This window comes from Apis cerana, linkage group LG4, assembly GCF_029169275.1.
Source record: "Apis cerana isolate GH-2021 linkage group LG4, AcerK_1.0, whole genome shotgun sequence".
In the NCBI taxonomy this organism is placed as follows: Eukaryota; Metazoa; Arthropoda; class Insecta; order Hymenoptera; family Apidae; genus Apis; species Apis cerana.
Genome location: NC_083855.1, coordinates 6,790,868 through 6,813,751, shown reverse-complemented (window position 1 = coordinate 6,813,751; position 22,884 = coordinate 6,790,868). Strand labels below are relative to the sequence as shown.

At 35.9% G+C, this 22,884-nt stretch overlaps 1 protein-coding gene and 1 long non-coding RNA gene across 13 annotated transcripts in view; one reads left to right on the top strand and one right to left on the bottom strand.

Moving 5' to 3' along the window:
- LOC107995623 (rap guanine nucleotide exchange factor 2) overlaps positions 1–22,884 on the bottom strand; it is a 190,168-nt gene that overhangs the window by 129,188 nt on the left and 38,096 nt on the right. For 7 of the 12 annotated variants that reach the window (XM_062073898.1, XM_062073902.1, XM_062073914.1 and 4 more), the window contains exons 3-5: positions 14,016–14,143; positions 13,574–13,633; positions 12,781–12,864 (exon numbers count right to left, since the gene is read on the bottom strand). In XM_062073898.1, coding sequence (XP_061929882.1) covers positions 12,781–12,864; positions 13,574–13,633; positions 14,016–14,143 — 272 coding nt within the window. Of the gene's footprint in view, positions 1–6,761; positions 9,659–12,780; positions 12,865–13,573; positions 13,634–14,015; positions 14,144–22,884 lie in introns of those variants that run through there. The other 5 variants (XM_062073900.1, XM_062073918.1, XM_062073901.1 and 2 more) reach the window with 2 other exon arrangements.
- Positions 9,635–12,825, top strand: LOC133666018 (uncharacterized). The gene is made up of 2 exons (XR_009829527.1): positions 9,635–11,632; positions 12,126–12,825. It is a non-coding gene; the product is annotated as an uncharacterized LOC133666018 (long non-coding RNA).

Genomic DNA, 22,884 nt, shown 5'->3' with positions numbered 1-22,884 from the left:
AGAAGCTTAGAAGAAATCGTTCGACGAGCAGTGCGCTCCAGCGCGGAATGCACTCGATAGCCTTGGCTCGTAAGACGGGTTTCAGTATGCTTCGCCGCTGCATTTCGCTGGATGGTACGCGGTATGTACGTGCAGCGAAATCCTGACCGAGATGCACGAGGTTACCTCTCGATCCTCCATTTCCATCCACATATATTTCCCGATCGTTTCCTCCGTCGCCAACTCCTTTCAACACACCTAACCGGTATCTCTGAAGGTAACTTTGTTTCGCGACAGTAGGTCGAAATTGACGAAACAGGAGAAGGAATGAATAATTCATGGCGCGGGTGCCTTCGAACGAAAATTCGATTCCGCCATTGCGGCAAGAATAAAGAATTCCTATCTCTTTGTCTCCTCTTCCTTTACCAGGATCGTCAAAGGAGGGTAATTTTTGCTGTTTCCTTTTTTTTTTTTATAGACAGAAATCTGATGATCTGGTGGCGAGGAAAAATTTCAAATTGGAACGCGAAAAAACGGTGGTTTTTGGTTCGTGGAATGAAATATACTTTATGATTGTGATTTGTCACTGACTTCGCTTTCCAAATTCCAAAATCGGAGATAGATGGATCTTAAGAAAGTACTTCTTCAAATAATCGATAAATCTTTAGTTTAATAACAGAAAATAGATGATCGAAAAAGAAGGATAGAAATTGAAGAAATTTCCTCAACTTCGATTTTCCATTCTTATTAAATCAATCCATCTCCATTTATAAATCTTGCATCATTCGCGTAAAATTACAAAAAAAAAAGAAAAAAATTCGAAAAATACTCACGACGGAAGATTCTAAAATGAAACGAACTCGTGAGAGGAACAAACGAAAGGAAAAGAGTATCGACGTTTATTAGAAACAAAACGATCAACGAACGAGGTTCCCTCGTCACGTAAGACGATAACAAATGTCGCGCGTAACAGTGTCTAAGCAATAGTACACCGTCCATTTAATTTAGTTAGAGATCGATAGGGTGATGGAACAGCACGTGCTGACGGGAAACAAGGTTTTCTCGACAACCCTCCTTCGAATTTACGCGGCACTTGGCATCCACGAACCCCCTTATACAGGGTGATCGACAACGCGAGCAAACTATTATTAGAGAATCGAGGGAAACCCTTTTATCGTTTTATCAGTATTATAATGTCGAAGATCACGATCTAAATTGCCGGCTAAAACTTGACGCGACACCAACAGATCCTAGAGATCCTCCTGTCTCTATTGTCTCCTCCTCGATTAAAAAAATTTACGGAAATATCGCCCGGACGTGAAAGCATAATTGCCGTAGGGGTGGAGGATAATTAAAAGCGGGGTGACTTTCGCCCGTAGATCGTTCTACAAAACGCATCTTTTATGATCTTGAACGGATCGATGGAAAGAGGATGGTTTTTCGCTTTTTTGTTTGTAAATGAAAAGTTTCTTTATCGAAAGAGGTTAAATTTTTGTTAATTATGCGAAGAAATACGAAGAATTAGCTGATAAAAAAATGGTATAATTATAAATATATTGTATGGAAAATTTTTAAATCGAATGATGATATATTTATTTTTCGCTTTCTCGTTTCAATATTTTTATAAATAGAAATTTTAGAATCAATTTTTATTAAGGATAATCGAGATATTGTATTATTTATGATAAATAATTCGCGAAAAATATAAGGATCGTATACTTTTTCAACCGGTATCAGTTTGATATTAAATAAATTCGAAATTAAATATGCTTGATCTTTGCTTGAGAAGAAGTCTTTAATTCGTGTGTCAGATCTGGAAAACATTTTTCGCATTGCGTAATCGCATTCCTTTAAAAACGCGATGGTATTAAACGTCCAGGAAACTCGATACTTAATTTAATGATACCGTGCATACCATTAATTTTCAGCTCACCGTACGTACAACAACTCTTATAAAAATAAAAATTCAGTGACCTGAAACGGATCACCCCAAACCTATAGATATTTTTCCTTAATACGCAATGCAATGTCGTAATTTTTTCCTTTATGCGCTACGAGTCCACTCGAAAAATCGTGTTTCGCGAGCAATATTTAACATCGAATTAAATTTCCAATACATTTAGATTTATTTATTTATATTTTCCATTTTTCTTTCCCTCCAACGGGTTTTAGGTTTGAGCAATAACGAGCGCGAAAAGCACACAAAATGCACGTTAAAAATGCACGTACTGTCGTTTAATTATGAGAAACAACACAACATACGTGTTTAACTGAACCTGTTATCAAACAAAAACTCCGCGTTTCCTTCCCGAGCACGTTCTCAGAATTAACGCAAATTTTCTTAATTACCGTGATATTGCGCGTAACACAACTATTAAAATAAGCTTAGCAATAGCGGAAGTGCTCGTGCGCGAAATAAAATCCTCACATTAATTGTTTATCGTGCTATATTTATTCCTTGTCCACTCGCGCATCATCAATTTCGCTTTGCCCCTTTTTCCCTTTAGCGAGCTTTATTCTTTATTTTTCTTTTTTATTTATATTTATATTATCATTACTTTTTTCTTTTCTCTTTCTTTTTTTCTTTTTTTAAAAATCGCCACAAAACGTTGATATAAGGTAAAAGTATCGGTGGCTCTGTCGACCACGATAGGAAATCGATAAGTTATTCTATAAACGTTATCAAAGGAATAGGTCGATAGATTGGTGCCATTAAAATACAGTCAAAAGCAACGTGGATTCTGATGTTGAAACACTTAAACAAGGGTGGTATCCTCGACGGCCAACTTTCTACCCCGAGAAATTTAATTATAAAAACTGACAGGAACCCTCGACAGGGCGGCGCACCACCCTTTATCGAAATAGGAAATCGAGGATGCCACGTGGAAATAATGAAAATAGGATTTGGACCCCCACCCCCTTTCCCAATCCCTTCGCGCAATTTAGTTTAGGAACGTCGTCGCAAATTCTTTTCTTCTCTTGTTTATTCGCGTAATTAATTCCCGTTTTACGTAACGTGTACGTGTTTTTTTCTTTTTTTTTAAATAAGGAAGAATGAGGATGGTTTGAAAGTAGAACTGTCGATAAACTTGTGTATACGAAATTAATAAGATACGATGAAAGTGAACGAACATGTAACATCTTTTCGTCTCGATGATATTCATAATTAATTTTGCCAAAAGTATTTTTCTTAGAAATTATGGAAAGTTGGATTTTTTTTTTAATCGTTGCATGTCACTACTTTCAAAAATTTTCTTCTCGCTTCTCGGGAAGGAAAAGATATTTTCGTTCAACAATATTTTGACGAAGAACGAATCTGGACAAGGCAATAACCGTGGAAAAAGGATTTCCAGAGGATCGATGGCTCGCGTCGGCTCGCAATAGGTTGCACAATCAGCTCCGTTCTCTTCTTCGAGAATTACGTGAATCTTTTATATAAAAGCTTCCTTTGGAAACAGTTGCATCAAAGTGTCAGCAGAACATAGTGAAAACTGATTACGTAACACAGCGAAGAAACTCAAATTGAACCGACAGCAACGCCTCGATGCATTAAACGGACGTAGAAAAATTTTTCTTATTTCTTGCAACAAGAAATATCCGACTCGAAAACAAACGAAATTAAATTCGATATGCAGCACAGTGTTGCATAGAAAATCTTCCCACTTTTCTACGAATATCATAACTTCTGTTCGAAATAATTCGCTATATCCTTATGTTACGTGATATAATTTTTCAAATAAAATACTTGTTACTTTTTTTCAAAGGGGAGAAACTATAAATTTTATCTTACTCTCCCCTGTGTTTTATGCATTAATAATTGTGACATCGAATGTATTTTCCACGGTAATTTTGAATAAAAACTTGGACATTTGCCCATAAACCGGAACATTGAACTACCTTTTCTTTTTTTTTACAAATACGAATATACGAATTATATTTCACTTTCGACTTCAACAAATCCTACAAATATTTTCAACCATTCCTTCCCCAAGATATGATTTCTTTTTAAATAACGCAGATCAGAATTCCCCCCCCCCCCTTTCTGCCACGCTTAAAAAGGAAAAAACAGATTATCGAATGGTCTGGAGCTTCGATTCAACGTCCTCGATTTCGGGACACGTTGACATTGGGAGCGGATTTTCATCGGATCTCGTCCCTCCCCCGCCTATTTCGTAACGCGATCGACTCGCGTGTTTATCGGTGCAGGGGATTGAAACGTGACGCCTGGTACGTATTGACAGTGGCGTGTCACGTGCACGCACCCGTGACACCCGTGAAACAACGACGCCTAGGCCGAAAACCTCGCCTCGACAGATCGATAATTCCGCAAAAGCTCGTCCGCCGAGGTCAATCGTGCGCCCTCGAGGCTGATCGAGGCTCACTCGAGAGTGACTCGACTTTCACGGTGTGCCTTCGACATCCCTGAATATTCATGAAACGGTTCGACATTCCGTTGCGTTCCGTTGCCGCGCGCACACGTTTGTTTTCTACAGTTTGTTCTGATGAATGGATGCGCGTGCATTACACCACGTTGGGTTTCGATAAGGTCGAATGCGTGTGAATACCAGGCGTGGGCGTTCGTTGGACCTGTCCTCGCTTCGATCATTACCGTTTTCCTCGTCGTTTCTTTCGATTTCAGGTGGATAGATTTTTTTTTTTTAGAAGCCTCGGAAGATTTGAAGTGATTTTCGAAATTTTCGCAGCGTTTTGGAGATATACGGGTGTATGTGCATGTATATAAAACATGTGCAGGTAGTACATGTATAAATTTTTATTAGTAACCGAGAGAAGAAAATGTTTAAAACTGGTTTAAAACGAGTTTGTCGAGTCTAGCGTTGAATTTTATGCGAATTAAAAGAGTTACTTGGATAATATTGAATATATTCTTTTTGTAAGGTACCGGAGGAAATTGTGATTCAATAATAACTTTGTTCAAAAAATTACTGCCTATATCAATAATATGATAATTCTACGAGATAATTTCAACGCGGTTCACGATTTTTTATCTATCAAAAATGCTAAATGATTATCTTACAGATAAAAGAGGAAACGACTTTGATATATCATAAAAAATCTCGTAAATATCTTCTGAAAACAAAAACCGTAGCTGAATAAAAAAAAAAGAAATGAAAATTTTTGCCAAAGGGAAGAGAAATTTTTGCAAGAGAAATTGAAGTAAAGAAATAAATAATACATCATCATCTACGTAGAATTACGAGTCAAAATTAGAGGAATAAAGAAATAAAACGGAAAGGAAAAGAATCTCGAAATATGAAAACACGAAAAGAAGAGTCGTAATTCACGAAACCTCGGAACGATTTATAAAAATGCGTTTCTACGATGCTTTTCACTTTGATCCGTGTAAAAATACGAGACTTAATTATTACACGATTTCTTTGTAAATATTTCCATCGAGAAAGGAAAACGATCTAGGGGAGGGTTTTCTTTCTTTTTTTTTTTTTTTGCTTTCGTTCCACCACGCATCGCTTCACGAACGAGAACTTTTCACTCGTTTCCCGGGTATATATCCGGTTTCCTTCTGAATTAAAAATCTACTACACTCTTGACACGGTTATTACTTTTCACTTTAATAATCCTTCACTTTAACGCCGTGGTTATTACATTCGGCACTCTTGGATTTCACTCGAAGCGAAAATTACACTTCTTATCCGTGTGTATGTATTGCGCGTGTGTAAATTTCACGGCCTTGTTAAAGTAATTATTTATTTGATATCTCGTAGAAAATGCGTCCAAAGGATTATTGGGAGGGAGGGAGGAAGGGTATGTGTGGAAATTAAAGCGCGTAAAATTACGGGGGAAGAAGGAGGGACACGGGGCTTTTTTGTGAAATTGTGAAATTAAGCGAAATTCTTAAATGAAGAGTGGATAAAAACGAGTGGATGGAAAGGGTGTAACGTAAAGTAATGCGATTCGATAAATGCTAAAAATATCTGCGTGTCGAAATATTGGGCAACTAGGTCATCGAAATATCATCACGTGTGAAATTAACGCGGGAAGTCAATCTACCGAGAATATTTCTGACATTTTCAGAACTGTGAACATCGATGATTTTGATCCCTCGTTACTTGAACTGTAACAGGCGTTTACTTTTAAGCGTTTAAACTACACGATCTTTCGATAAAATTATTGTATGGACGATAATTAATTGTGATATTTAGAAAAGAAATAATTTATAAAATCTACATGACGGGGATCATCAATTTTGTTCGTGCGAAGTTGATTCTTAAATTTATGGTAATTTATGGAGGAGCGGGATGACGAATGATCTTCTAAGGATCCGTACGACGTTTTATAGATTTACATAACCATAGAATTATTAGAACGTGTTTTTTAGAATTTAGTAATTCGAATTGTTTCACAAATATTTATTAACACAAACAAACGATGCGGGGGAAAAAGGAGCCAAAATTCCATAATCCTATCCTAGAATTAAAAAATAAAACGTATACACTGTGATACGAAATGAATAATGAAATTAAAGTAATACAAAAAATAATTTAAATTAAGATAAGAATTAAAATAAGTATCACAGGCGAAAAGAAATTTCTATAAAAATTTTCCAATTATACATACAAGGAACGATCGTTGCTAAAAAAAGGGAGAAAGAAAAAGAAAAAGAGAGAAAAAAAATTAAAACTCGAGCGAAACATCGCAGAGAGGAAAGTACGAGAATCCCAGCAGCGACGCAATGGTGGTCCATCAACGTCGAGCATTGTGGCCGGATAAAGAGGATAGTTAAAGTTAAATTAAAGACTCCTCACCGGTCATCCTGGGTGACAGTAATGTCAGGCGGGGGCGCGGAAGGCGAGGCACCGTCTGGAGCATCCAGTTTGCCGGCTTTTTCCCTCCCTGTTTCCTTGTCTTTAAAACGATCCAACGAAACGCTGGAGAATCACGCAACCACACAACGATCACCGAACACGATTCTTCACATCAACATCACGATTCTCGTCTATTTATTCTTTTCTCCTTCCAAAAAAAAGTGTTTCTCTTTTCCAAAAAAAAAAAAAAAGACGAGAGCGACAATTAAAAATAAATTTTCACGATACGATAGAACAAAATTCGATCGAAATCTACTTGTACTTTTCCAGATGTTCTTTCAATCTATCACTGTACCCTTTCACCCTTCGAATTTCCCGAAACTCTCCTTATAATCCTCTCTAACCCCGGACGAATGAATCCGTATCAACTCTCCACCGCTTCGTCTAATCCTCGAATGCTTTATCCACGAAAGACGATTCACCGATTCACGTCAATCGAATCTCCAAATTGAGCATTCCTCTCCTTGGAGGGGGATCCTTGGGAATTTAGAAGCGAGACAACGCGTTCCCTCCTGGCAACGAATCGCTCCTTCGCGACAAGAGGACGCACCCTCGTCGATCAGCCACAGGCCGTTACCTCGATTATTAGATTTATCACGGAATAACCTTCCTCTCTCTCTCTCTCCTTCGAGGCGACTCGCTTCTTCTCTTGGTGAAAGCGAACAGGCAATTATCCTTGGCTGGAAGACGAGTACAGTTTCTTGAGTGTACGTGATTAACTGCGTCCCCTCGTAAAGAAGAGAATTGAAGATGCTGTGGATCGTTTTCAGAAGAGCAGTGGAACAGTATGGTATTCAAAGAAGGCGGTGCGGATCTTGGATGCTCCGCACTCCGGTTTTCCTTTGCAACACGGGTCACTGGTCCCACAGGATTTCGGTATGCGTAAGCTCGCGCTCGAAACGAGTTCCACGGGTAGGAGCTCGATTCCTCGCGGTGATCTACGTGCCACTTTTTGGCGAGAGCGCGGTTAAATGCTCGTCGAGACGGACGAGACGGTTAATAATCTTCTTCTTCGAGGCTACTCTAGAATTGTCGAAATATTTGCGGATCGATCGACGAACGAGATTTTTTGATTTCAATTTTTAGAGAGGATCGAATAAATTTGTTGGATGAAAAATCTTGTGAGAATTGGGAATGTATATAGTTAAGATCTGAGAAAGTTTCCACTTTCTACGACTTCTACGTGGATAATTTTGACGGATATTGACGCGTCACTGGATGATTCATTGATTAAAGAGGATTGAAGAGAGCTGGTAAATCGTATTTTTCCGCATCAAGTTCAGTTCTCGAAGATATTGGCACAAACGAGATTAGAAAAAAAAGAAAGAAATCTATAGCTTCTGAAAGAAAGTCTGGACTTCTACCGATAAACTATAATTTTCCACCACGATATCAACACGCCACTGGTCTCATTCAAAGATCAAACAGACGTGAATCGTCCACGTGAAACTCTCTCTCCGTCTCCAATTTAATTCAATTCCATGAATTACGACGAATCTCACACTACACTTATGCTCAAGTTCGCCGTTATTCGTTCACGCGGCTAGGACGATTGTTGGACGATTCTCGGCCAGCGGGAGATCAATTGCGTCAGAGGCGCGAGGAAGCGACTGGTGGTGCATCCGAACGTGGTGTCGTACGACCGAGGTCCAAGGGTACGCGCTCGCCCCTGTTGTTTTACTCACGCCTCTCGGCTGCTGCGAAAAGAGGATCCGCCGAGAGAGGGAGAGAGAGGGCGGCGCGCACGTGCAGTGCCGGAAAGGCCACGCTCTTTTCTTTCTTATCCCGAAAATCGATCGTTAAGACACGCTGCATTGGATGACAGACACCGGATAACACGCGTGCATCATCGGATAGATAGACGCTCCAACCTGCACCGTGCAACTCTATTCCACGCACGTACATACACACGCGCACACACACGCACACGCACGCACACCACGTACACCACGTTCAGATGTTGCGCGTTGAACTTTCGAAGTCGTGCTCCGATTCCTTTTCGATCTTCTTCTTTTCCACTTATTTGCCTATCTTATTCCTATTCTTCCCTCCTTCGGTCTCTCCCTTCCTTCGTCGTTTTCCCCTCGTTTAATAAACGCGCACCGTATACGTGGCCATGTGCGGCATAACGCGACACTTTTTTCTCCTATTGGAGAGGAAACGCGAATGGGAATCGGCGGGATTGGAATGCGATTCGCGGGTGCAGTCGGTATTAATCGCAACACTCGCCAACCACCACGATATACTCGAGAAGACTGGAGTCTCTCTCGGTAGGTGAGGCCCCCCCCCTCCTTCTTTCTCTCTTGTACGCTTTCAGTGTTGTACCCAGTGCCTCGTGGCCACCGGTGCGATCCCTCGATCGCGTGCCACGCGAGTATGACTGTACAGAGGGAGGGGAGAGGGGGTGCCTCCGCGTGAAAATCGATGGGGGTTCGTTTTCACAGTTTTGTTTGCCCATACGGTGCACGGGTTGGTGGTTGTGGCAAGATGTTCACAAGTGTGGGCCGGTTTGAAATATTATTTTCTCGAAGGGATGATGATTTAGGGAAATTAGGCATTGAGGATGAATTTAGAATTTGATTTTAATCAATCGATCCTTATCTTTTTTCTTTGTTAAATTCTTTCATGTTTTTTTAACGTTTGTTCAAATTTTTCTTAGACATCAAATTTTATTTTTCCCACTCCTTTCGCTTTTAAAACAACTTCAAAATTTGACTAGCAATAATAATATTGATTCGCGAAATTTTGTAAATATTATTAAATAATTGAAACGAAAATTGTTAATCGAAGAAACAAAAATCTTTGGTTCTATTTATTGATAATAATTAATCAAGAAAAGGATGTATCTGTGCTCTTTTCTCGATGTAAAAAAAACATTCCCCCTTAAAACGAAACAATAAAAACCTACGTGTCACAAGCGTTTCATACGCTTGAATACGGCCCTGCGATCGAAGTCTTTCCCTCTCACTCTAATACGCTCTACGTTATTCTCTTCGCCTTTCCTCGTCGCACCAGAGAACCGTTCTCTGTTCCCTAACTTCTATATACCTATCCTCCTCTTATACGTATCTTCTCTCGATACATCTGTCCTTCTTCCTTCCACTTAACAGCGCTCGACTCGGCTCGATTCGTAAATTCTCGGCACGATTACGAGATGGCAGTACGGAATAGAGAGGGGAGGAGAAGGTTGTCGAGCGAAGAGAGAACCCGACCAACCCCGCGAGTCAGACAAAGACGATAGCGCCGTGAAAGAAACGGAGCGAGTGAGTAAGCGTACGAGAAAGAATGCGGAGTGAGTAAGTGTAGATGGCGTTGGCGCAAGTGGGACGGAGAACGCGCGAGAAAGTGAGTAAGTGAATGGGAGTAAGAGAGAGTACGACGAAAAATAAGGAAGAAGGAAGATTCGCGTATGTATACGCGATAGAAACAGAAAGGGATAGAGGAACGGAATAAAGAGACAAGGAAAAAAAATGGCATGGTGGTAAAAGTGCTGCAAACTAGAGAGAGAAAGAAGATATCTACGCATCGGAAGGAAACCGAAAAGGGAGCGAAAAAGGGGGAAAAGACAAAGTGAAATGAAGTATAGAGGAGAGAAAAACGGCAGTGCGTTAAAGAGCGACGAAGGAGGAACACGAGAAACAGAAAAATAGAGGGAGAAAGAGAGAGAGAGAGAGAAATAGAGAGGCGGCAAGAACAGAGAGAACTTAAAACGCAGCCACACCCGTGGTTAGTCGGCAAATTTTTCTGTTTACGTCCATGGGAGACCAGAAACCGTGAAGCGCGAACTTACAACCGCACGTGGGTTTCGCACTGACGTTTTGCGAAAAGTATCTCGACGAGAAAAACGGGATAAGGAAATCTAGCGCGAAATGTTAAAGGTAGAACGATCAAAGAAAGAAAATATTCCTATGAAAATGTTGCTCGGTTGTCAGCAGCAAGAATTGGATAATTTAAATGTAAAAATGTAAAAAAATAATTTAGATTTAAAACATTTAAACGATGTGTTTCAGATTGAGGAAAAACGGAAGTAGAGCATAAAAAAAAAATGCACGTATCTTTTTTCACGATAGAAGAGTTGAATTATTTAAAAATTAATTGATTAAATTTTAAAGATAATAGAAAAATTTTAAAGATTAACAAGCAAAGGAATAAGAAAAACGGTGTAAGAATTTAAACTTTCCATCGATAAAATATTTTTGAAAATTTATCTATAAATAATTGCAAACCTGTCTTCCTTGCTCGCGTTTTCAGGATAATAAATAAAACGAGCTTCTCAATACATACTCATGAACAAAAGAGCAGAAAAGAAGATGAACGCATTAAATTAATGCAGTGAAAATTTGCTTTTTCTTTCCACCATCCTTCCAGTGATTGAATTTCATTAAAAGTAGATTATCTAATACATTCGCCGTTACAATGTGTACCGATGCACGTATACCTTGAAGGAACGAGGTTACACGATTAATGAGAATTTCCGTGGTTCGAGGGACACAAAGAGAGAAAACTGCGACCGTAACCCTGGTACAGAACGATTTATGAGCCTGGTCTGAGTGTGTGTGATATACACCGTGATCATGAAGTTGCAGAATCTGTTTGAACGATATTGCGCTCCTACATATTTGCGTCCTCCAGATATTTCATATTAAACCGCGCCAATCATTTTTTGAGTCGTTTCATATATTGGAGCTGAAGCTTTTTGGATGTTTAACATCCGATATTCAAGACTGATATTGTAAATAAAAAATTGCAATTCGGATAATGAAACTTTTGTTACGTCTATATATTAGATGGAAATGATTAGCTGATTGTTGGTAATTAATCATTGATCTATTTTCCCTAATTTTCATAAATCTCTTGCTATTGTTTAACTAATTGCACATTTTCTATTCCTCTTTAATAAAACTTCCGTGATTCCATTGAATTTTAATTCAAGTAATGATCGCATTATTTATATTGTGACCCAATATTCCAAATAAGATCTTTGTTATAATCAAAGTAGCGCAATGTCTCCCATATTACATGTAACACAATTATTTCATCGTTTAAGTTACGAAATAATTAAAACTTATATATGATTATAATTATTTCGAACTCGTCAAATGTATAGCGATTTATTATTTCCAGGAAATGAAGAAATAGTAGTTCCATAAAATATATTGCAAAATAATTTAAATATGACATATACGCATGCAAATAAATGATATTAATTTGAATTTACATTATGAAAGTTTTTCAAAAATCGCTTTTAAACGTGATCATAAAACGTGTTTCAATAGAAAATCATGTATACATTCTACTTTCTAGCACACCCGATACACGTACAAAGTCTTCTCCAGATATATGTGCCTCGATCGATTTCTATCTCGGCAGCTTCTTCACGTAAAACGAATTCGATATGATATCAAAAACAAGAGAAGAGGAAAAACACAAAAGAAGAGGAAAGACAAGAAATAAATATGGCCGAGCAAATTCCACGTGAAACGCAAGCGCGTATCACAATGAAGACCCGACCTGATTGCGATAAACCAGACGATCGGTTGATGACTGGATTCACGGCGTGATTTTCAGCAACGATTTATTATGAAAATGCAATGAAGTACGCGGATAAAATTGCAAATGCTGAATTATGATTACAATAACAAGGATTTATGATCGTTGGTACTTTCCAAAACACAAGCACCTGAATTTATCGTTTACTAAAAATTACGAGAGGTGCATTTGCAATGTAAATCTTATGCGAAATTAAGGCAAACCAACCGGATCGGAAGATCGTTTAAATAAATCAACAAAAGTCGTTTATTCGACGGAAAATTGACTTCTTTTCTCTTTTTCTCTTTTGCATATATACGCGTGATTATAAGTGATAAAATTGAAGAATAAATATCGATGAATAATAAAAAAAAACTATTGTACGAACAGGTATGAGAGTGATAGAGTGAGAAAAGAAGAATTCTCTTACCTTGAACGAGGAAGAAACATCGATCCATCGATGAACACAGAGCCGGAGAGTAATATGTACCAGCTTGTAGCCAATTCACCGGTGCTGAAATTTTTTGGAATAATTATAATTTATATATTTGGACAAAATAATAATTTACATTAATTATACTCATATTTATAATATTATTATGCTTTTTTTATTTATCTTAATTACAAATAAGATGCCATATTAGATTTCAAAAATATAAATTCATAAGTACATTATATAAATATGAGATGTAAAAAAGTTTTTTTGGAAAAACGATTATTTTAAATAACCAAATTTAATTTTATAACTAATTATTATCATCGATTAATCATGAATTCGAACATAATGTATGAACATAAAAATTATTTATAATTGCAAAATATCATTATAAATGAATTATAATATTAATAATAATATTGTAGGAATAGATATATAAAATTACAAAAATTTAGCACAGTACCGCCATCTCATTTGTCAAATGAAAAATTGACGTAAAGAAAATGAACTCTATATGTACGTAAATGAATATAATATTGTAAGGTTATGTACATTTTTGAGAACAATGTATGAATTGAATAAATATTTAAGAAATTGTTTTATATAAAATATTATTAAGAATAAATCATACATTTAAGTAAAATTAATACATATTTCTATTATTACATTGAAATTAAATATGAAGGAACAAGCACGCTCATTAATTCTGTCTTTTGAACTATTTCATGTTTTCTATCAATCCGTTAAACGAAATTTAAAGTAAAATTGATACAAATGTTCTACTTACTTGAAAATATTTGCTGCATTATATTCTTTTTTCACCAAGGCAAGATATATTTCCCTTTCACTGACAAACACAAGTAACAAGCAACTCGTTCTTTAAAAGCGCGGGAAATGACTAGAGAATGGTACAACTAGCGACATCTATGCTCTACATTATAGTATCATAGTTTGCTACTAGAGGGCTCCAGGAGTAAGAAACGCGTCGATAAAACAGCTTCATATATAAAAATCATGTCGATAAAGAATTTTCCTGTTATTTTTTATCGCATTTTCTATATTAGATAATGTAGAATTCCTTTTTATAATAAAAATACAAATTATTATATAATAATAATTTGAAATATCAACATTAACTTGAATTATTCTCATACGCACAAATTGAATTTGAAAAATAAATAAAATTATATATTTAAGATAATATTATAAAAAATAAAAAAGATACTTACTAATAAAGAACATGATTCGCATGATGCCTTTCATATCGTACAATTTTGCAAAGCCCCCGGAGAATGGAATCTCTGCACGGACGTAACGCTTCCAGACCAAGCAGACCATAATATATGATCTGTAGATCCTAAAAAAAAAAAAAAAAAGAAACTATATTAATTACGAAAAGTATTAATAATAACACAATGAAATAGAATTAAATAAATATAAATAATAATATGAATTAAAATATGAACATATTTAATTTTAATACATCCTACATTTATTTGAATAATTCTACCGCGCAAACTTGAAACCGCTCTAGCTAATATCCGTTAAAGGCTTTACCTTCTTCCAAGGTAAATTACCGTGTTTGTAAAGTTCTCGCGCAAGTGCACTTGTCAGAAGTGTACCATTCAGATTCAATACGATCGACTTATCGGTGGTAAAAGGCAAGGCAAACTCGAACGAGGCGCGCGCCAACACAATTGCCTCTAATGCGACCTTAATGTACCCTGTTATCGTACACTATGATCTCTGCGCTATCGTTATCCAAATTGATCATTTGAACCGCACTTGTTAACCGCGTTGACACAACCGAGAAAATTTAATAAAGCGATCTTTTTTTATGTTTTTTACTACTTTTTTACACTCAATCTTTACAATTTAGGATTTTATACCGGAAAAATTACATTAATTAGAATTATGAAATATATTTTTCATGTCAGTGGAAAGTTTCCTAAAACGTAAAAAGATGTACCGACGTTTTTTAATATAAAATATTATTTTTTTTTTTCGTCTTATATATACGAAAATTTCGGCCAACAAAAATCCAGATTTCCAGCGAATCGCGCAATATGTTTCCCACGAGCTTTATTCAACGGGGCGTAATTAAAATCGCTCGAAAAGTTAATATAGTTGAATGTACTTCCGGTGCGAACGTAATAGCCCGAGTGTATTGTCGGCCCGTGCATTGTTCTGAGAAGCATGGGACAAAAACGAACGAAAAATAACTTATAATTTATCCTATGTCTTTTAAATTATTAGACAAGGAGCATTCGCGAGATCGAGATTTGGAATTAAGAAAAAAAAAAAAATCACTCTGAAAAAAGAAGAAAAGATTATGATACAACATTCAACAAGATACAAACTTTAATATTTTAATATTTTGAAATTGAAATACAAATAATATTACCTTAATATTTCTTGGAATGAAAGATGAATGAAAATTTAAAATTAAAAATTGTCCAAGGCAAATAACCAATAATATACGTGAAATTGTGACAAACAGTAATGAAAGAATAGAAGAGAATGTGTTGAATTAAAAAGTGTATGTTGCAAAATTAAAGAACAGTCTGTTCTTTTCAATATTTTAATTGCAAATATGTAACAAGTCAAACTATTTAAAAAAAAATTTGTTCATAAAACAAATTTTTCTCGCCCAATCAATCTTCCATAAAATGAACCAAGATATTTTCATCAATTTTCAAATTCTGTAGACAAACAACGAATTATCAGCGTGTTTATGATAATTAAAATCATAACGCACGACGTATAATGTAATGCGCATCGACTTTCGCGATAATCGATGATTAAGACAGCAACATCTTATCAAAGACAACATGTTATGAAGCTTCTGTGAACGAGCGCAATTTAACGAACGCAATTTAGCAAACTTCTCAGATCGTTAGTTTCAGATCATCCCCTTGGTGAACTGGGAATATTGAGCTTCTCCTTGTAAAGCTTGAACGAACTTGTATTTCGATCGTGATGCGATTAAATAGTTGTAAAGGACTCAAATTTTACAAAAAGAATTATTTTGTATTGATTTTTAGTAAATTTAGTGAAAAGGTTGAAATATTGACATGTATGGAGTTTAAGACGAAGAAATTTTATGATATTTAGAATATAATGTTTCTTTGCGTTGTTTCTGATTTTGTTACTTTTGTTACTTTCTGAAATTAGAAAAGATTTTTTTCTCATTTTTAACAACAATTCTTCTGTTCTTTAATATTGCATTTTTATTGTTCAGTCGGAAAAAAGATAGTGGATAATAAAATTGTGGTAATTGTATGTCGAGCAAACGATCTATTTCATATTCCATGAAACGTTGCCTTGCAATTTTTTTTTGAAATCTCAACTTCAGAAATTGAAATTTAAAATTTCGATGCGAACATGATATTAGAAGTTAAAAATTGAAAATATAAAACTTTAGAATCGAAATTATACAATTATATATGATGATGAATTTGAAATTTTAATTAATATTTAACGTTTGAATCCCAATTAAAAAAGTTACAAATTACAAATTTTAAAATCTAAAATGTGAAATTGAAATTTCGAATTTTCATTACGTGATATTTAAGCTCCATTAAGCTTCAACATTTAAACGAAATTATAAAATTCGGTATAACACGACCATTAATCATTTTGCATGTTTCGATAACATCACGTTAGATCCCTAATCGAATTTATCCATCTGTTCGGATGCATGTTTAATCCGAACTTGCCAACTTCGTGGCGCCGCTTCGTCTGGATTGTTTGCAACCCCCAATTGCAATCAACATTAACAGTTCAGTGATATACAAAGTTAACTCGTGTAAAGTTTATACGAAATGAAATGGAATCGAATGTTTGCTTAATTTTCAGTAATATATGTATACATATATTCGTTAATAATTTTAATCTGTCTATCTGAGATAAACTGAGGGATTACAAAAACACTAAAATTAATAAAAACGAACGAATCTTTTAGACGACATTGATTAATTAGCTTATCAAAGATTTTACTTACAATTTAATAATTCATGATACAAAATTATTTTTATTAATACTTAGGTAAATATTAATAATAATCATTCCAATAACATTATAACATAAAATACTATCTCCAAAAATTCAATTCAAGCAACAAGTTATCCCTCTCCCCTCCCACAACATCTCTTTGAAGACGATAATGCTCCCATCAAATCGATCCTTATTACCAGAACAAAATAACATTGATTCGCCTGTTGTAAAATCGAGATTGCGAGAAGGTTCGACCGGTATCGGAGCGTAATGCCTGCCGATTTATGTAATCCCCGAAATTACCCTTCCAAAAATGCCATGAAATCGGCTTTAATGTACCGTAACCTAGCTGACCATGGTTCAGATAAGAGAGCCATAAGAGGCTCAACGGAATCGTTGTGCACGAGCTTTTTGCCGGAATCCAAGGCAAGATAAACGTGCAGTCGAGGAAAATCCTAAACTGCTTTCGTTGCGCGAAAACGATTGGATGGGAAGGGTGAGGTGGGAAAGGACAATACAGAAAATTTGGTGGAAGGACATTTATCTTTCGAGAAAGCCTATCGTCGTTCTTTCCTGGATAGATAATATCAGGAAAACAGGTGTTTATGAATAAAAAAGAAAGAAAGAAACGAGTTTTTAATCTTTTTAATCGCGTTTTCACTTGCACGAACGTTTAGATCATTTGAATTTAAAACAAAGCTGCTCTCCCCTCTTGTATTCGACTTCCGTTTTCGGAGGTATTGCGTTCAGTCTGACGGGGAGATGGATATTTTTGGATGGATTGTAATGGGCTGCGTTTAGGAATAAATTGATGGAATCGCGGATGGTGGTTTTAAATAAAAAAGGAAATGGAAACGAAATTAAATTGAAGAGGAAAAAAATAATGCAGATTTAAAAGAGGGATTATAAATTAATGATGGTGATATTGCATAATAATTGAATTATTTTTTTTATGGTACATAAAAAGGCATAATTAAAATGGTGCAAGGAAATCTTGGTAATTTTTCTCTCTTGAAATTGTTCCACGAGAGACATGTAATTTTCGTACACCGCTTTTTGCTTAGCTTTACTTAATTAATTTCGTTTAATTTTTCCGACTTCCACTTAATTAATTCCATTTAATTTCGCTCAAGTTACAAGCTTAATTAATTTTATACGTTTTCCTACGAGATTTTTCCCGCGAATCGAAAACGGCTTATTATTATATCTTCTTCGTGTCGAAGAAAGAAATTTTTTCAAACGAGCCAGATCAAGAAGAATCCCATTCGCCCTTTTAATCGATCGCGAAAAAACGCGATTCGCCAATTATTTCGAAGAACACCACGAAGAACATCATAAATATTTCTTCAAACTTTGCTCCACGAAACTTCAAATACGAGTAATTTTAACCCCCATTTGCATTGAATTGCAAATGAGCCGAACGAAAGTTACTTCGTTCTTAAACAATACACTTAATTTATATTACACAATAAAGACTGCGATCCCCTCTTAATTACCTTTACAATCGTTTCCACGATAATTATTATCCAATCTTCTTTCTCTTATCGCGCTTTCTTATCTTTAAACCACGATTAAAACAAAGTTTTAAAAAGTGAGAAAATAAAATATGAATATTTTACATCCTGGCGAACAATACAAAAAAAGTTTCGACGAATATAATTAATTTCGAGCTTAACTCAACTTCGCAACCAAGAAGCCCGATCATTTAAAAGTAACAGACGCGTTAACAGAGAGAAGGAATTTTCTCCGTCTGGAAAAACCCCTGTAAAAGCTTTCAGAATCAAGCCTCTCTCTACGGCGCCTTTCGGTCTCCGAAACGCGGTGTGGTTTTCGACCACGTTTCTCTCGATCCGAGCGGATCCCTTCCTTTGCTCCTTTTTTCGTACGAAAAGTGGAGCGAACACCGGACGACCTTCACGTACGGATCGTATGAACCCGAGTTACGAGACGCGTCTCGTAAGATTTTTAAAAGGGGATCCTCGTGGAGCCGCGTAAATATCAATTATTTCGACCCTTCCAGGATCGTTCCAACAGCGAAACGAAATTTCTATTTATTATAGAACGAATTCCCTGCACGAAGATGGATTAGGGTTGTTCCCTTCGCCCATCGGTTTCGCCTTTTTCTCCTTCTCTTTCATTTATTTCTTTTTTTCTTTATTCGTCCGAGCGATCGGTTTCCTATCGATCTTGTCGCTGCTCGTTCGATATTAAACGGAGGAGGAAAGTTGAAAATAGATTTTTGATTTGGAAAAATTTTGATCGGAATAAAGGGAATTCGATGTATTACGGATTCAAGTACGATGAAAGTTGAAGTAAAAATGGTTAAATGAGCGGAGCGTTAATTTCAAATTTATCTGTCGGGAATTTATTATTTAGAAATGCTGATATTTTTCACGAACGATAGATTTTAAACAAATAGGTTTTGAAAAGAAAATTTCTTTTTTTTAATCGCAAAATATTGTATGTTATATAAATTCAAATGCGTTAAACAATTAAGTATAGATAATTCGTGATATTGCATACAATGAAACAAATAGAGGATTTCCGCGTTTAAATCAAGGAACATTTAATTAAGCTCCACTTGAAACGAGGAAAGATCTCCATAGTTGGAAATTAAGTTCGGTAATCAGATTGCTTCAATTGTCGTTCATCAGCTGCATCGTGGAGAATTGTTCGTAAATTCTTCCATTCTTTTTATATAAGATAAACATTGATCATTCAGAATTAATGAATATATCGCATCGTACAATAAATTTCTAAGCAACTCATCCTCGACACGATTTTGAATTTGCATTTACTTGCATTTACCCTGTGATATTGGGCTAAAAAAAAAAATTATAACGATTCCTTTCTAAGGAATGGATTTAATAGCGAATAAACAAAAAATACTTCAATAATGAAAACAAAATAATCGATGAAAATATAGGTAACTCGTCTTTACACCAATCCATATGAACGAGCCCCCTTTCATTTCAAGAAAAATGTCGATCGTGAAATAAATACCAGAGGGGAAAAAAAAAGGGGGAGAGAAAACCGTTCTCAGACCGTGCACACATACTTATCAAAGCGAATGAATTGTTCTATGAACAAAACGCAGTGCGCTCATTCTTTTAATCGCTGGTACACACGGCCGCTTTAGAATTCATGTTTTTCCATCGTAAGGGATACGTGCTCTTCAACTTTCTAAATATTTGTTACCAACTCGTATCTCCCTATCTTTTTATTTTTCTTTCCCGTTTTCGCACGTTCTCCTACACACATATTTGTCGAAATGGATGTGTATAGAAAATACAAATGCGAAAGGTAAGATCGAAATTAAAAAAAAAAAAAATGTCGAATACTTTTTGTGAGTTTCTTGAATTTTATTGCATAATGTTTTATTGACTATCTCGTATATATATATACGACGTGAAATATTTGAGATGATGGGTCGCTCTTTCGAAAGAGATAATATAAACTTTATTCAGACCCAGGTAAAAAATTCTTTTTCAAGGAACTTAAAGCATATATATAGAGAAATATCTTTTATGTTGTTCAAAAACCATTAAATTTTTTACAATCAAAAATATCGCAATTTGAATTTCATCTCTTTCCACAAATCCCCCAAGGAAATTTGAAGAGGACACATTTCTCTTGTATAATAAATTAGGAATAGACACGTTGAGAAATCATTTCCATATATCATCATACCGATCCCTTTTCTACCGATTGTATTTCTCCGACGTTGAATAAGATATCTCAATCTTTTTAATTCTCGACGAGGATACGAGCCTCCGAAAATATCACGATGAAATTGATTAATTGTAATTAAAGAAAAGAAACGTTAAACAAGAAAGAAACGAATGATTTCTACGATGACGGTTCGGAATATCTATTGAATTCAACGTTCCAACTTCTTCTTTTTCCTGAACCGTGCGCGATCGATGCCGTTTACAATCGAACGGAACAAATGCACGAGCATGGATAATAAAGTTGGATAGTTTTGTTATAGAATAGACGTATAGCAGACACGCGTCAAAAAGCTCGTGTCAATCGTTTCCGCGAGAGTGAAAACTTGAAACGCTCGATGACAGTTTGTTCCGTTGTTTTCACGAATGAAGTAAGTCCAGAAAAAGAGAAAGGAAAAAAGAATGATTTGAAACACAAGAGAAAGATTAACGATAATCTTTATCGATTCAACGTGATAATTAATGGCTACTTATTTGTTTCAATGCAAGGATATATTATTTTGCTATTAATCAAGCATTCTGCCTCTTCACTTCGCAAAACCGTTTGATCAATTTAATCTTCAAAGAGATTTGCAATTGCACGATTGTTCGAATGCAAAATTTTTGCTGCTTATTATCATATACGAAAAAAAAAGTGAAAAAGATCGATCCAAGCATAAAGGAATATGTCGGAAACAAAAGGGGGGAAAATCAATTTCATCGTTGCACCGATCGAGGGAAGCCATTATTTGTTTAAAAGACCTGCCACGCGGCCAGGTCTGGATCGATATCTCGCACAATATCTCTGAGACTTTCATTGTGCACGGGATCGCGGCTGTTTCCCTGAATTTCGACGTCTCTCCCTATTTAGCGAACGCTTTGCATTGGTGCACGCGCGACACTGCAGTTCGCCATTCTCCTCGCGATTCCACCGGTTGCAAATTAGCACGAAAATAACGAAGGGAGCAGAAGGACGTCTGCGAAACCGCGGCGAATTCTCGATCTAGAATTCCATGATACGTCTTTCTTTTTGTGAAAATTATCGTGACTCGGATTATTTTTTCTCACGATGAGAATCGATACCGATGATCACTAAATTATTCACAACTAAGTGCAAGATTCATTTTGAAAATTTTTATTGAATCTTAATTGTAAAAATTTCACGTGGAAGTTTTTTTTTTTGCGATAAAGTTCGTTTCGTGTTGAGAGAAGAAGTAAATGCTCAAGAATAAATTTATCTTCGGTGATTATAAAATTGCTGGATTATTAAAAATGGAAAAACTTTAATTTTTAAATTTTGATACGGAAAAATTAAAGGCAATTAAACTTATCTCTTAACTGGTTGAACGGAAATTCGATCGTACAGTAGATAAAGAAAATTACACGCAAAGTGTTCAAATATTTGAGGATACATAATTTTTAAAGCTTGTCTTCACAACGAAATTAGATAAAAACAATGGTAGAGATAAAAGAGGATTAGTCGAACAGAGATTAGACAAATATTTGAGAGCATGTAATTTCTCAAAGTTATCTTTCGTTTCAAGATAAATTCCAGATAAAGGATGGAAGGGTGCAAGCGAGTAATGTGTGCAAAAGATATTCGTGGAATTTTAAACTGCCTCCCCATGAAAATTAGATGGATAAATTTATCCGGGAGTAAAGATAGATTCTTTAGGTCGAAATAGAATCGCATTGTCCCTCCTCGGCGACAACTACTCTTCTCAACCCGCGTTTCAAAGCAAAATTTTTCTCACTTTCTCGCTTCTACAAAAATTCACATTCCTCCACGAGAAATTTAAAATAAAATTTCACATATTCGAGTAAAAAAAAAAAAAAAAGAAAAAGAAATACGAAAAATAATACTTCGGTTAAATAAAATTCCCTACGTCTTTTATCATCCATTCAAAATTTTACCATATTTCCAACATGGCGAGTTTTACGAAATCTACGTCGTTATCCGTACATTTCATCCGTTTCAAATTCAACGAAACGTCACAAGTCGTTTCGAATGGGAAATATTGGGGGAGCAAAAGGCAAAAGGAAATTGATTAAAAAACGAGAGAATGAAAAACGAATGACCCCCGTGGTTGTTTCTTTCATTTAAACTATTCTTTCCACGCATGTCGAGCGTTTTCATATTTGAAAATTACGGGGGAAGGGGAGAGAAAGAGAGAGAGAAAGGGAGAGAAAAAAAGAGCATTTAAATTCGATCACGTCTTTGACAATGAAACGAATTGTATTGGCTCGTCGCCAATTTTTTTCTCGCGGTAGCAACACGCGTGACGGGGCATTTTATCGGAAAAATCGATTTCGATCGTTGATACGTGGCGCGATTGGAAGAGGACAACGCGATGGAATAAAACGAGCTAGTTTTCCCCGATCCCAATCAACCGTT